Source organism: Apiospora aurea (genome assembly GCF_038362705.1).
Source record: "Apiospora aurea strain CBS 24483 chromosome Unknown utg000005l_segment0_segment0, whole genome shotgun sequence".
NCBI classification, from domain to species: Eukaryota; Fungi; Ascomycota; class Sordariomycetes; order Amphisphaeriales; family Apiosporaceae; genus Apiospora; species Apiospora aurea.
This window is the reverse complement of record NW_027117392.1, coordinates 2,529,304-2,544,168: the sequence shown is the minus strand read 5'-3', so window position 1 is coordinate 2,544,168 and position 14,865 is coordinate 2,529,304. Positions and strand designations below refer to the sequence as shown.

At 52.7% G+C, this 14,865-nt stretch overlaps 6 protein-coding genes across 6 annotated transcripts; 2 read left to right on the top strand and 4 right to left on the bottom strand.

Annotated features, from left to right (window-relative positions):
• Positions 1–2,955: 2,955 nt before the first annotated feature.
• Positions 2,956–3,356, bottom strand: PG986_007352 (uncharacterized protein; the record flags this gene model as incomplete). The annotated part of the gene is made up of 2 exons (XM_066843574.1): positions 2,956–3,186; positions 3,216–3,356. 2 exons carry the CDS (start codon positions 3,354–3,356, stop codon positions 2,956–2,958), a joined length of 372 nt encoding a protein of 123 aa, XP_066699686.1.
• Positions 3,357–3,423: 67 nt separating this feature from the next.
• Positions 3,424–4,801, bottom strand: PG986_007351 (fungal-specific transcription factor domain-containing protein; the record flags this gene model as incomplete). The annotated part of the gene is made up of 3 exons (XM_066843573.1): positions 3,424–3,432; positions 3,772–4,662; positions 4,757–4,801. The coding sequence occupies 3 exons, from the start codon at positions 4,799–4,801 to the stop codon at positions 3,424–3,426; spliced, it is 945 nt and encodes a 314-aa protein (XP_066699685.1).
• A 684-nt stretch (positions 4,802–5,485) lies between these two features.
• Positions 5,486–7,655, bottom strand: PG986_007350 (amino acid permease-domain-containing protein; the record flags this gene model as incomplete). Its single annotated transcript, XM_066843572.1, has 8 exons — positions 5,486–5,671; positions 5,698–5,977; positions 6,057–6,145; positions 6,218–6,493; positions 6,535–6,978; positions 7,018–7,140; positions 7,193–7,340; positions 7,417–7,655. 8 exons carry the CDS (start codon positions 7,653–7,655, stop codon positions 5,486–5,488), a joined length of 1,785 nt encoding a protein of 594 aa, XP_066699684.1.
• Positions 7,656–8,903: 1,248 nt separating this feature from the next.
• PG986_007349 (uncharacterized protein) lies at positions 8,904–9,364 on the top strand (the record flags this gene model as incomplete). The annotated part of the gene is made up of 3 exons (XM_066843571.1): positions 8,904–9,032; positions 9,095–9,142; positions 9,281–9,364. The coding sequence occupies 3 exons, from the start codon at positions 8,904–8,906 to the stop codon at positions 9,362–9,364; spliced, it is 261 nt and encodes an 86-aa protein (XP_066699683.1).
• A 444-nt stretch (positions 9,365–9,808) lies between these two features.
• Positions 9,809–11,374, top strand: PG986_007348 (uncharacterized protein; the record flags this gene model as incomplete). The annotated part of the gene is made up of 5 exons (XM_066843570.1): positions 9,809–9,975; positions 10,032–10,207; positions 10,280–10,569; positions 10,619–11,041; positions 11,096–11,374. 5 exons carry the CDS (start codon positions 9,809–9,811, stop codon positions 11,372–11,374), a joined length of 1,335 nt encoding a protein of 444 aa, XP_066699682.1.
• Positions 11,375–11,399: 25 nt separating this feature from the next.
• Positions 11,400–14,676, bottom strand: PG986_007347 (serine/threonine protein kinase; the record flags this gene model as incomplete). Its single annotated transcript, XM_066843569.1, has 6 exons — positions 11,400–11,822; positions 11,867–12,107; positions 12,180–12,394; positions 12,476–12,764; positions 12,821–13,309; positions 13,436–14,676. 6 exons carry the CDS (start codon positions 14,674–14,676, stop codon positions 11,400–11,402), a joined length of 2,898 nt encoding a protein of 965 aa, XP_066699681.1.
• Positions 14,677–14,865: the final 189 nt, after the last annotated feature.

Sequence of the window (14,865 nt, the reverse complement as noted above, 5' to 3'; positions counted from 1 at the left end):
GGACACGGTCGGAATCCGCCTCCAATTGTAGGCAGTCAGTAGAGTAGCCAGCCGGGGTCTATTCCATTCATGAAGGTCTGTCGTCTGTCCGACCTTGCATCCAAAAGAAACGAATCGACAGAAGAGACAAGCAGCTGGGACACAGTGCATTACGCCAGCCCTTACATTAAGGACTCATCTAAGCCATACGATACTATTCACATGTTCGCTAATCACCGCAGAGGAAGTACAACACATTAGTCAGCATGAACTTTAGGCTCGACTGGATTTTCCTCAATTCAAACTATAAGATGCAACCCCTATCGGCTGCCCCCCCTCAAATGACATACCTAAAATAGATGTAAAAATCAACAACATCAGCAATAGATAGGTCAATTGAACAACGCACACTGCATTTTAAGGCCTGTTTCGGCTGGTGCGCACTACAATAGAATCACCCTCACCACCAGCTCGATTTGCATCACTTTCCACCACCTCATCGGCGCGCCTTTTCGGCCTTTTCGGCCTCTTCCTTGGCCTTCCTTCTTTGACGTCCTCTTGAACCTCCCTGATGTTTGCCATATATACAAAACCCTCATTAGGGTCCTCGTCGACCTTCCTCCTCTTCTGAGATCTTGTTTTCTCTAGATCTGCCTCCAGACCGGCTTTTTCCTGCTCCAACCGGCCGATCCGGGCCGTCAAATCATCAACACTCTTGCCGAGCTTCTTCCACAGCAACCTCCTAGTTGAATCACCGGTGGTGACATCAGCACCAAGCATCGCAGCCCCTAAATCTTTAACCTGCCGGCTGTTTTTGGGCGTCTCGATCCTTCCAGCCTTCGGTTCAACTGGCTGGCGCGCATCCTCGGCGGCGATGGCCTCATCGATGGCTCGCACCATGTTGGTGCGACGGAGCCTGTTGTTCATCGGCTTGTCGATATTAAGGGGGTAGATGCCAGTTGCTGCCCATCCACCAGCGATGAACTTAGGGGTAAAGGCCACTTTGCGTGCTTTGGCCCAGGCTCGAAGGAAGTCCCCTTTTCTGACGTAGCTGTCATTGGTGACGGCGCATGCCAGGTCGAGCTCCCTTCGGAACCTCCTTTTCAGGACCCCAAAACAGCCAACATCCAGGGGCTGGAGCACATGGGAGCTGTGTGGTGGTAAGTAGAGGAGCCACACCTTGGCCTCCAACGCCGCCAGCATGAAGTCATTATCGATGTGACTTCCATGTCCATCCAGAATCAGGAGCCTCCATTGGTCAGGGTCATCAGGCTTGGTCAAGGGGATGAAGATCTTTCTTAGCCATTTCAGGGCTATAGGATTAGAAGTCCATCCTTTTGGTGACGCCTTGAAGGCCCAGTCCTTATACTCGCAGTTGACTTCATCCTCTTCTTGAGTTGCTGGACCGATTGGCCTTTAAATATGACTAAAGGCGGCAGGACATCACCAACAGCACTGATGCACTCTAGAACAGTCACCCACTCGCGATTGGCCGAGTCGTTCCGCATCAGACTTTGACAGGCGGCAGGGCCGATCACCATAGTACCCTCCCCCCATCGTCATCGCAGTTCCTACTTCGTCGGCGTTGAATCTGAATCGAGGGGGTATGCTGCTAATGATGGCAGTGTTAAGCCGATTAAAGAACCCTCGCACAGCCCCGTTTGATGTGCATGCGAGACGCCGGAAATCCATCGCTTTGGCACGCACGGTCCTAAGGGCTGGATGACGTCTTAGAAAACGGTGCACCCATCGTTTGCCGATGAGGTGATCGACCCCTTTTGCAAGGAGGATGCGCTGAGCGTACATGCGAAACAGCCGGTGCGTTGGTGCGTAGCCTAGGCTGGCCTGGAAAAGGGCCCATTTGGCCAAAAAGGTCTCTTCCGTAGGGGTGAACAACTGCCGAGTCTCATCCTGCTCTTTTTTTGAATGTTGACCCCTGAGTCGGTTGCGAAGGGTGCCCCTGTTGATGTTGTGGTCTTTGGCCGCACGGTTAATGCTTCCGCCGGCCAGCACGGCCTGGACCGCTTGGGCAATGCGAGCTTCTTTGGTCATGTTGGTGGTGGTGAAAAGAGGAAAAAAGAGGAAGAGATTGATCTACTTCAATTGACAGACGAGTGAGATTTGACCCCTTTATATACTGTTGTTGTTGCTCAGGGGCTCTAGAATCATCTGAAATCTGGAGGGGTCATTTGAGGGGGGCAGCCGATAGGGGTTGCATCTTAAGTCCACTATAGGGGTAAAGAGGTCAAAAAAGTCAAACGACCCGACTCCGGTCCCCGTGCCATCAAAAGTATCCAACGGTGTCATGTTCGGCATGCAGTGCGAATGCAAAGACGCGATCCATTGCCCAGCCCTGGTCCATGTTAGCTTCTATCAGCTTAACGTAACGAGTATGCACTTGAGGTGGGAAGACGGACTCTGACCCGGCCAAAACGGGGTTTCTCAAGATGATGTTTCGTGTTGAGGTCGAGATATGGTGGACCGACTTGTTGATACTTGCCACGTTCACGACGCTCTGTGCCGTTCAGAAAGAGAGTCAGCATTGATGGACCACGTTTAACTTACTTGGCTGGCCTATGCCATACCTGTTCCATTATCTCAAGCCACACCCGTAGCCTGGTGAGAGCGTCGAGTTGGATGTCTAGGCTGCTGGCTTCTAACAGCATGATGTCGAAGCTCCTGCCGGCCGTCATGTAAGTGCTCGGTGCTCTGCCGGGTGCCAATACAGAATTCCACTTACGCTGCCACAAATGACGAATACATAGCTACATACGTCATACGTGTGCCGAAGGTTTGGGTGTAGCTGACAGCCATCTGGTTGGCTGTGATGCTATGTTCCAGGCAGGTCCCAACATGCCCAGCCGCCGTGGCAATGTCATCGGGGCTGAGAGTGATACGAAAGAGCAGAATGCTCGAAGCATGATAAAGCATCCTGAAAAATGTCAGCCGGTGTGTGCCAAGACATATCCTCAAGACTTACTGCAGCATGAAGATCCAGGGCGGTGGTGGCGGCTGGGTGGGGTTGAACTTCATAGTGTCTGGCACAGACTTCCACATGTTACCTAGGCGTTGGCGGGCTTGTGCAATGAAACCCATTCTCTGACGTGGGTTGAGAGCACTCTCTGAGCTATACAGTTCGACGATAATGTCATGAAGGATCTGGATATCAACCCTCATGGTCAGCCGAGAGTGGCCTGCAGTGAGAAGCTATGAGAGTCATGGTTGTTTTGACTTACCAGACACAGGCTGGCCAAGAAACGAAAGGCCGCCACACGCCGTTTGGGATGGTAGACGTAGTTCACCAGTGCCGCTGGGCAGTTCAGAGGGTCAACATAGTAAGCCGTCCACGGACCTTCGTCATCGTCGAAAGCAGCCATGCTAGATGGGTCACGCCCACGCCGTGGCGCAAACGTTGGCTCACGGCCCATGGCAAGCGACATGGCCCTACGCGAGCTAGTAAGCAACGGGAGTTGTAGCATGAGAGCGAAGTTCTTGGGCAAAAGTGATATACTATGACTTACTTATCCCAAACGAAAGCAGACCAGAACAGCCTGTTTCGAGTTGCCCGGTCTTCATAAGAGAGATCCGAAACACCTGCCACTTTTTCAGGGGCGAGATGGATACCAAGCTATACAAACAAGTTTAGTTACCCAGTCTTGATGATGTTGCATGATGAGTGTAGCAAACCCACATCGTGAATCATTCGAAACGCCTGTGATAGGGACTTAGTACATCCTCGTGATATATTGCTTACAACATTGTCTCTCGGGTATAGGACGCAGTAGGACTTACCAGGCCGGCGTGGTTCCATCCCTGGCTCACATTGCCTGCCGCACACTCCCTTCCAGACAGAAGCAGTAGACCTTGGATAGTCGTAATCTTAGTCGGGCCTTCCATCTCCTTGGCCAGGTACTCTTTGGCCAATTGGGAGAACAGGGCTTCTTGTGTGATTCGCTCTTCATGGTCCAGACCGTCGATCTTACTGGTCGCTGAAGTGTACATGGCCATGAGCAGAAACTCGGAGAACATGGGGCCTCCTAATGCCATGTCGCGCATAAAGATGAAGCGATCGATGATGTTGAAGACGGAGTAGCAAAAGTAGTAGTCGAGGAGAGCATCGCCCAGCTTCGGGGCGACGGAGATGTGTTTGGATGCCGTGAGGGCCTGCAGGATGCGGCAGTATTGTGCATCGTCCGTCATGCCGGGCGGGATGGGTGACGATGCCTGGGGCGGGGCTTCGCTCGCGACATTCGGGCCCCTGATCCAGCTCGTGAGGCCGTGGTACGTCACGTTGCCCGATGCATCTACCGTCAAGCGGTACTTGGCCCCTTCGTCCGTCTCGGCCGGACTATTGGCCACTTGGGCGCCCGTTTGCGACGCAACGGTCGCCGGCGGCGAGCCCTGCGCAGAGGGAGTTCCTGGTAGGCTGCTCCAGCCTTGACCAGGCGCCAAGTCGAGTCTCTCCTCCATCTGCCTCATCCTTTCCTCCATGCGGACCATTCTGCCCGCTAACTCGGCAACACTGAGCTCGGACGACTTCTTGGAGCTGGTCGACGTTTTTGAATTCTGGAGCCGGCGCAGCGGGCGGGCCGGTGCCGGTACCTGGCACTCTTCGTGGGTATCCTTGCAGCCGCCACAACGAGGCCTTTGGCCGTCGCAGGAGACCTTTTTCTCGCGACATGCCTGGTGGCGGGATATGTGGTCAGTTCAACAGTCCGTCTGTGCCCCAACATGGCCCTCAGTTGGGAAATACAAGGGTGGAGGGGCTGCTGCTCACCAAGCAAGAGACGCCGTAGGGGCGCTTGCGCTTCTCGCCGGCCATACTCATACTGATTCAGCCTATGGCGTCGTTGGTCCATCTATCTCCGCCTTATTATTCCAAGCAGAAGTGGTTTTTCAACAAAGACGAAGGAGGGAAGAGAAGGCCATGCTGCCCTCGCAGCGCCGATGATCGCCAGCCAATACATCCTATCATCCTGGTCCTGATAGGCCCCGGGTGACGTCCCAATATCGATCCGGGGTAGTTGATACAGATTCTCCACTCTCCTCTCCACCTTGATGACATGAGCTTCAAACCCTGACCCGACGGACTGGGTGCTTTCTGACTCGGTAAACAACCTGTAGCAGCCTGCCACGATGTTACAGAGCATCTGTCGCTCACAATTCTGCAACGGTGGTCGTTACCCAGCCCATACGACATATGATGGCTGCGCTTTCTGCAGTATCGCAGGTGCTATGTTATATACCTTGGACCCTGGTCCTGCAACCGAGCGCCGAGGTAGGCAAGTGCATAGATCATATCATACCCATGCTGTCAAAGACATAGCACCTTGGCGTCTGCAACTATCCCTTGCCGTTCAGCAGGGACATACCACACCGGGGAAATCACCGAAGGATGTGAGCCGATAAGCACACTACAATGACATATATTAACACCAATCACATGCATATCCCGTTCAAGAAAATCAATCGTTCCCTCCCACGTACACCGGGATGCATATGTCAACTATAAATGACCCCAAAGATTCCAGATTGACGGCGGATCGGGTCTTTCGTCTACGCCCCTGAAGCGAGCTTCGTGCAAGTTTCTGATCTTGATAATCACTTTATCCGAGTTCGACAGATCGACCAAACTCCATTTCGCCCCGCGGATTAGCTTCAAGAGAGCCCACAGGCCGATGAAACAGATGACCTAGAGAAACAACGTATCAGCGTTACCAGTACAGAGGAAGGGGGGGGACGCAGGGCAATGGTGGTGCGGGTCCCCGGCAAGGTTCTTACTGCCATGTAGGAAGACAAGAAAGGCTCGGCCTTCCAACCGATCCACTGAGACGTGCCATTGGATACCACGAGGATGAAGAGACATCCTGCAAGCGACGCATAGGCCGTCACCGGCTGCAGCGAGCTGCGATAGGGATAGTCGTTCGGGCTGTCCACGTCCCAGCGCCGGACCTGGGAGACCTTCTGGGCCTTCAAGACCTTTTGGTGGCGGTGGATGCTGGCGGCATCCTTGTTTCAGCTCTGAAAGTGCCTCTTAATTGCTTCGATAGCTTGGAAGGGAAGGGGCTGCTGCTTACCAATGGTAGAAACGGATAAAGGCCCAGCATTCGCAGGCCCATACGATGATGACGCCGACGGATCCCATCTCTGTCAGCACCTCGACAAACTGTTTTGGGACAGGTGAGCAGCCGTTTCACGCAGCTTAGCTCTTCTGAAAGGGTGGATACGATATACCTACCTTGCCAATGCCGGTACTATCAACAAGATGTAGGAACGGAATCCAGCAGAACGCCAAAGCAGAGAGCACCATGGCCCGCATGGGCACTTTTCGTTGGTTGGTCTTACCGAAGTAGGCAAAGACGCGCAAATACCACGACTGGCCAGGCCCGTCGTCCAGGCGACTGGTGAGCGCAAACAGGCTTCTCGAGGCTACATATAGATTGGTGCTTGCGCAAGTCAGCGCTGTGAAAATCAAGAAAGCGTTGATGCAGTTCGCCAACGGGGTATTGATGCCCTTGGCGATAGCCACGAAAGCAGATTGCGTATTGTTAGTACCAACTGCTCCGGGCTGTGGATTATCAGGGCCGCTGGTTTCAGGGCCCCCTGTGTCCAGCTGAGCCGTGGGAGCTGCGGGTCATTCCACTTGATGTTGAAGGAAACCAGCAGTCCGCCAATGGTGTAGGCGACCGTAGCCAGGAGGGGGATGTAGATGGAAGAGAACTTGATGGTTCGCCCGATGAGCGTCTCGCTCCGAGATGTGTGGCTGAGATCTGTGCTGGCACGCCGATCTTCGGTTTTGGGCCACCGAACCTCCAAGGCGCTTGCCGCGACAATCTCGACACCGACGTAGGCGAAAGCCGCTATGGACAGGCAGATGAGGAATGCTTCAATCCAGTGGTGGGCGGCCTTTTCATCTCTTGGTGTAGGATTGGCCCAGTCTGTCTCCTTATCAGCGGTTATCCCTGATGCTACGGTGGTAGTTTGACCGACATTGCGTTCCTAGGGACTTGTCCGAACCAACTGGTAGAGTCAGAACACAGTTAAAGGGGTTTCCTGCACCATACACTCACCACCAGTATTGACTACTATCATCGCCACAATAATCACAACGAAGAAGGTTATCTTGAGTGCGCCGAACATCACTTCGAGGAACCCATATACCTAGCCACTCATTAGCACTCCATTTCCTCCGCGCGAGCTATCCTTTTCGTACCTCAATGTCGGTAGCGTTTATGATAATCATGATAAGAGGAAGAAGAAGGAACATGACTATCGCCTGTAAGACTTTGTTGGTGGTCCAAAATTCGGTCTCCGCTGCGGTAGTTACCACTAGGGCGGAGAATGAGACCGAATAGGTATACCTACAGAGCGTCGGCAGCGTATTGGTTAGCACAAACGCCGACAACGAAACCAGGCATGTCAGGTTGAGGGACTCACCAGTATGCGAGACCAACTGCTATGCCCAGCTCTACATCCACGAACTCGCTCACATAGACTGGTAACGCGCCCGGGATCGGCCAGATACACAGCATCTCGGTAATGCATTGCATGACGCCAAAGGCGAGGAGCCCGACAAGCAGAAAAGACAACAATACAGCCAATGGACCCCCCAGCTCGAGAATCTGGCCGCATCGCCAGTATAGGCCCGAGCCCAAGGTGCCATTGATAGTGATCATCTAGTGAAAATTAGCCATCTGGGTGCAACATTGGCCCATCTCTACCGTTTGCGAATAGGGGGTGTGTTCAGGTGATCTGACGCCAGGCTTACAAACAGATGAATGCCATGAAGGCGCCGTCTCACAGTCCTGTCGAGGTTTGCTTTCTCAACGACGACTTTCTCTGGATGGCGCGTGATGGCATTGCTGTCTGGCTCCCTGGAGCTGTCGCTGTTCTTGGGGGTTGGTGTTTTGGCGATACTGTCTGAGCCTTCCAATTGCGCTTCATCCGGGGTCTCAAATGACTGCAGTGGTATGCCTTGGATTATAGAAGCGCCTGCATGCGTTGTGTTCTGTGATCTCGGAAACCAATCCGGTATCCAATCGTCCTGCATGCTTATTGCCTAGTTGCTTAATCTTGGTGCGACAATGCCGACTCGTCCACTAATTTTGCTGGGAAGAGAGAAATGCGATTCGGCAGAGGTCGGAAGCCCGAGTATACGAATGCCTAAGTAGACATGAAAATGAATAAGTAAGTATGTAGTGTCGAATTGAGAGATTGCCCTGCCCGTACATTAATTGGGCGGGAACACAATGACCATAACCCGCCTCATCAGTCTCTGGATTCCTAGAGGCCTCTCCAGGGAGGGAGTGAGCCAAAGCGGCTGGCTTACCGAAACAGTCCACCGGGGGCTGGCAGCAAGATGGAATTCGTTCCGTTTTCTGCCTGCTTACCTACTGCCAAAGACCAATCACGACCGGCCGTGCAGCCCTCGCAGGCCTCGCAGCCCTCGCAGGCCTCGCAGCGGCCCAGCTGAACCGCCCGTACAGACTGGTGCGACCACACCTTTTGACGCTTCGCCACGCTTCGCTTCGGTCGCCCAGAGGTACAGCCCAGCCTGCTTGCACTATGTAGGCAGGTAGGTAATGTAAGTATTGGGTGACCTGGCGGCAGCAGCAGCAGCCCCAATTCCGCGGTGACGACTGTCCTGTAAATCGTCAATGGGGAGTCACGGGTCACCTGCGTCTTGGTGTTTCCTGTCTGCCTGAAAAGCGGCTGCCTCATTCGCTTCCATAAGAAACATGCGTCGGGTAGCTGGTTGAAAGTCGCTGATTTCGAGTTGTCCAACCCTCTTCACTTATTAGACCACCAAATATTGCCAGGCCTCATTTGTTTGTTCCATACTGAACGATACTCACCTATATATCCTTATAAGGTTATATCTATACACTCACTCATTGCATCAGCCCAAAGAACTGCAAGTGCCGATGACAGACCAGCAGGCAACGCCCGCCCAGCCGGTTACGCAGAATGCGACCACCCGGTACCTGAAGAAAGAGAGCCTCCAGAAGCTGTTGGAGAGGCTTTTCCCGGGCCAAACGGATTTCAAGATCCGGGTACGAGGCATTCCTTGCGTGCTTGCTTGCTTTCTTGCATGCTGACTCCAGACGGGCCGCAGTTAAAGGAAGACCAGTGGTCCTTCACGGCACCGACGGTGGTGAAGGAAGTAAGTATGCCTCGGCCGCGCGCAACCATAAGACATCATTGCATTCTTCTGCGGCTGACTTGCTGACTACTCGTTTGTCCCCCAATCGAACAGGAATACATTGAGTAAGTGCATCTGTTCCCCTCATGGCCCTCGTAGGGCCCTTCGTGGGCGGCAATGACGCTCGGTACTCCCGGTGCGATGACTGACCATGTCGCATTCAGCGGCATCCGAGACGATTGATCAGAGCTTCAACTGGGAGGGGAGGGTGAGCATGCGGGATGCAGATTAGCGTAGGCGCAGGGGAGGCGCAGCGCAGCCATGGGCAGATTGAGGGGGGGCTGTCGTGCCAGTTTGTACAGTTTGGGGGACTTTGCAAGCGTGCCCAGCGAGCTGGGCAGAATGTGTCCGGAGGGTTGAGACAGTTTCTTTTTTCTCCTGTCAGCTTTCACTCATTGGGCTTGGTAGCATATAGAACGGGGGTTCGTCGGAGTTGGCGTTTTGGCTATAATACACAACCTACCAAGTAAACAATAACATCTTAATAAGACGGATTTGTGCCCTATACTTATCTCTTAAAGTACTTACCTACAAACTTACCCCGTCTGTCCAGCCGATCACAACTCCGTTGTGTCCCTATCCTGCAACGATTTGATTGCAATAACACCCAACCTGTTAGCAGCGGAAATGGCAAGTTTCGTCGAGAAAGTCACCGAAGCTGTGAGGATCCTCGATGTTCCCATCTCCAGCTCGGGCGCCCTGGGTGCAGCGCGCTCTCATGAGTCTGCAGGTTTGGAGGACTTGGCCAGCTACCTAGAAGATGCATCGCATCAAAGAAACGCGTGTCGCGTCATGTACGGTTCTTCCCACACCTTTGCTACCACACTCGGTCCTAACATGCGGAGGGTAGTTCGATATGCCAGCGCAACTCATGGAGACCGCTGCAGATAACGGAGCCAATGCTGGATTTCATTGTGCAGAAACACGGGATCAGCCCGTCCTTCTCGGAGCTCTCGTCGTGTTTCTACACCCGAAATCTCGATCTGGAGGAGGTCTTTGGCGTACCTTTCACAACGAGCGCGCAAGGTTCGTGTCATGGTCAGTACCCGCGATGTTCGATTAGCTAGCTCCAGTGTACACGTGCTGAGAAGCAAACAGAGGTGCTGTACACTTTAAAGTACCCCGAGTTCAAGACGTCGGAGGGGAAATGGGTGCTGAGACAGAGTGGATTATATCATCGATATGATACCAAAACGTCGCAAAGCGTATACGTCCTGATGAATCCGATGCCGAGGTCGCAACTGCAGGAGCAGGTGTCAACGCACCTTCGGGCTCACCCTCATACAACCTTGGTCGACGCCTTCTGGCTTCATCGTCTTTTGATCTCCACACATCTCCCGGCATGGAGACATTACATTGCCGCGCAGGAAAAGGAGTTCCTTCCGAAGGTAGGTTGCAAGGATTTCATGCAAGACGACTCTAACCAGGAAACTATAGGCGAACAGTACTTTCGCGACATTCATTGAAGAGCCATTGCGGCTAGGTTATGATGCCTTGAGTACCCTTGTCGCTCTCCAGAACCGCTTCCTCCAAGTGCCGGTAATCATGGAGCACACTACCCAGCTGTTGGATGAACTGAGTGGGTGGCTTGTTGACCTATCCGATCCACATCCATCCAAACAGACCATCAAATTTGGAGCCGAGTTGCGGAATCACAAGCGTCACTGTCAAGCATACGCTCGTTCGGCGGAGTATCTACAGCGCCGCGCCCAGTCCGTGGCTCAGCTGCTCTCGGATACCTTGTCGTTCCGAGACCAAGTCGAGGCCAAGATTCAGAACGGCAATATGATCCAGCTGAACAAGTCAGCCGTGTTCATCACAGCTTTGACTCTTCTCTATCTCCCGTCGTCCTTCGTGGCCGTAAGTTTGAACCCCTCTGTTGTGTACGGCGACTTGAACTGAGAATGATGCAAGTCAATCTTCGGAATGAACTTCTTCGACTATGATGGCGAGACCGGACGTCTCGTCGGGACGTCCATGGTCTGGATATACGCCGTGTCATCGGCGATTCTGACATCCATTACGATGCTGTTTTACTATTGGCTGCTGAAGAGGGACGGGGCGCTATTCGAGTCACTTGCGCCTAAGGTTCGTATAACTGCCGACTGGGTGCAAACACCATTCGCAAGTATGACGCGCCGCTTGACAAATCGAGGCAATGTCGGCGTCGAACTGAAGGAGCTACCGATATAATGGCTGTAGACATTCTCCTTATTATCTAACCAGGAAGAGCCACTTTGTAAATTGTGCCGCGCAATGTTGAGATGATGATGTACCTCTCCTCGGCCTGCCGGGACAGGGTAGCCGCGAACTCTTCGCCATACGACAAGCCGTGTAACGCGGTGAGAGTTGCGACCTCGACATCTTCTCCTGGTCGAGGAATGCCAAACTCCATGAGTATCATCTTGTTGTTTGCTGATTGTGTCCCAAGGGCAAAGATCTTGTCGTCCTGCCAGCTTGTGAGCACCTTTACGAAGCGATATCCCTTCACCATGATTTGTACATCACGAGAATTGTCATTATGGCGGACACTCCGGATATGTAGGTGTTTCTCGCGCGTGATAATGGCACAATTCTCCTCTATGTGGAGGGGGAGAATGTGGTGAACAATCTGACGGTGCCACTGTCGAGACCCTGAGAGCTGTAAGTATAATGGTGATACCGGTCTTGCGGATGGAGAATTACCTGGGACTGTATGATAAGAGTACCAAGTGTTCTCTTCTCGGGCGAGAAGCAGAGTACCGGAATCTTGTGCTCCCGAGTCTTGACTGTGAGTTCTGGCTGGATTACGATGTACACTTCATTCTGATTCGAGAAAGATAAGTGCGTCACATCTGCCGCGGGAAAGTCCAACCGGACAAAGCGCCACGGCTCTTCGTTTGAGGAGTCGGCTCCGCTTGAAGCAGTATCGGAAGCCGATTCACGCCTGTTTCTCAAGATCAGCCCAGCTCTACTGGAGAGGAGGGGGGGATGGAATCGTTCTGCGCTGGCAACTCACCGCCGCTTTGCGAAGTCAACCAGCGTTGATATGTCGCTGTATAAAAGACTGCCAGGTTCCCTTTCCCCTTCTTCGTGTCTGACGATGCAAGCGAGCCAATTGCTGTTGTCTGATATTGCGACCTTTTGTATTTCTGAAATATGTAGCGAAACGCGGCTGACGTGTTCAAGACTGACATCAACTGACGGCCCACGCCTCAAGTCAAAGATGTAACACTTGGGAAAGTGGGCAAATCAGTATTCAATATACTAAAATCCGGGTGCGTAGGAAGCTCTGGAGAAGTAATAACCACTTACATCAAAATTAGGCTTTGTAGTCGATGCGATCAGATATCTCGAGGTCAAGCTGATACACTGCCAGAAACATTCCTTGTCTTCGAGAACGTATTCGGCTCCGGAGAGATCTATATCACTGGTACTTGTGTGTGATAAGGACTCTGATGTAAATAGTGCAATCATGGTATCGGTGTAGTATGCGACGAGCGTTCCATCGCGGGACACAGCACAACCCTTAAAGGCCCGGAATGTCGGTACTGTCCATTGCTGTATACGATAATCTTGCATGGGGTTTTGGGGACTGGGTCTCCTATGATCGATGGCCCAATTAGCTTTGATAACTCCAAAGTCATACCCAAGACATACCTGAAGTATTTGGCGAATGGTTTCATCCTGGATCTCTGAGTCGGTAAATTCTGCTGGGCGATGTTGCCAGCCTCCGAACCATGTCCGGCCAATGGTCTAGCAGTCCTTAAATGATCGTACGCATACTTGAGTTTCGAAGCGACTTCCTTTGCCGTGGAGGCGTTGCGGCGTTCTCCCTGGTCAACAACTAGAACCGACTTCTCTAGGTAGTCAAGTACTCCCTTGAAAACATCACCTTCTTCCGTGCTCCTAGCGAACGCTTGCCGTATAAGTTTTGCATGCCACTTTCTGACCGCTGGGTTGGTTTGAGTACGAGTGAAACTGGTTGAGGAACAGAAGAACCTGTCCATGTCTTTTGCACCTGGCTGGCTTACACGAAATTCTGAGAATTCCTCGACGCCTTGGTAACCGGCGTCAAGGTACGTAAAGATGATGCTAATGATGCAACCCAGAGACCTTTTCCAAGCCTTGCGAGTTAGAACATCTCGCCTATATCATTACACATATACGATTGCGTACGAATCAAGGGCACTAACCCTGGCTTTATGGCGATCAAATAGCGACCACCACTAATGCGGCAACTGTGAATGGGGGAATAAAGCGAGAGTCGCTTACCAAACGTCACTTTCGGTCCTCATCCGCTTCTTAGCCATAGTAGATTCGGGTGCGAGATAGGTTCCCTCGCCGCGCCGATTGATGGTTGCAGATACCGACACACCTGCTGGTTTTCGGCGTATAAAGCGTCTGTCGAACATTCGCTCAGGTTCTTCACCACGATCGCCATGCTTGATTTTCACACGAGACATGCCGAAGTCGCTCAGCTTCCATATGTCACGATCTTCGCCATCAATGTTTTCGCGGAAGACCAGAATGTTTGCAGGTTTCAGGTCCATGTGGTAGCAGACGACTTGTTGGAGGTCAGGGGTCCGGATGTCGTTATGCAAGTAGGCCAGTCCTTCGGCGAGACCTTCCGCACTCCGAATCAGATCTGCTTTCGCAGTTGATGTTGTGGGGCTGTGTGGATTAACCTTCATCATGTATTCCTTCAAGTCGCAAATAGCGAGTGGCATGAACAAGCTGTAGGTGTCTCCCACCTCGAGGCTTCCTAGGTTCTCCAGGATGTTGGGGTGACCACGAGCAGAGCTCCCCAAGATGATTTTCATTACATTCGCCTCGTCGGATGCCTTGATGTCTGGACGTAGGATGTAGTCTTTGCGTGCCATCGACCTGGGCTTGTCGTTGACCATGCCCTCGCGGGAGTTTACGAAATGGCCTTTGGCGATCTTGACAGCGAAGACTTTACCAAAGGCCCCCTCGGATAGCCACGTTTCTTCGAGGTACGGATAACGGCGGCCATCATGCTTTTCAAATATGTTCTGCTCTTTCTCGAGCAGGACGACCGTGCAGAAATAGGCCTGGTTCTTGAGGAACTGGTCTGCGGTGGCGATGTCGCCGAAGAGGCCTTCGCAGTCGCCCCGGTCTGCGGGCAAGGTCCCCAGCGCTCGTCCTTGTCGATCACGCCGAGGCCAGTCGCCAGTTGCTACCAGCTTCGCCGTGAATTTTCGCGCAGCATCGACATCGCAGCTGGCAAAGATCAAAATAGCCAGAAACTCGTGCAGTTTTCTGTCTTCAACCCTGGAGGCGAACTCGTGCGCGGATATGCCGAATTCGACTTCAGCACTGTGCTGACTTGGTGCTAGCGAGCTGAAAAGACGCACGAGGTTGTCATAATGCAAGACGCCCGCAGCAGTGCCACTGACGGCGAACCTCAGGGTCTCCTCATCGCGTCTTTCCAATTTGTGCAATAGCTGCTTGTAGATTGTCTTGCACAAGTCCGAGTAATTGCTGGAGGACATGCCTGAGTCAGTAGAGTAGTATTCGATGGCCAATCTAATATGGCAGGGTTATAGCGTGCACCTAAACGAGTGGAGTCTGGTATATGGAGGTACCTAGGAGGAAAGTGGGAATTCCAATGGAGTATCTTGGAGGGGGACCCCCAGCGTGAGAGCTCGAAGTGATGATGAGTTGATTGGGGGGTTAGCAGC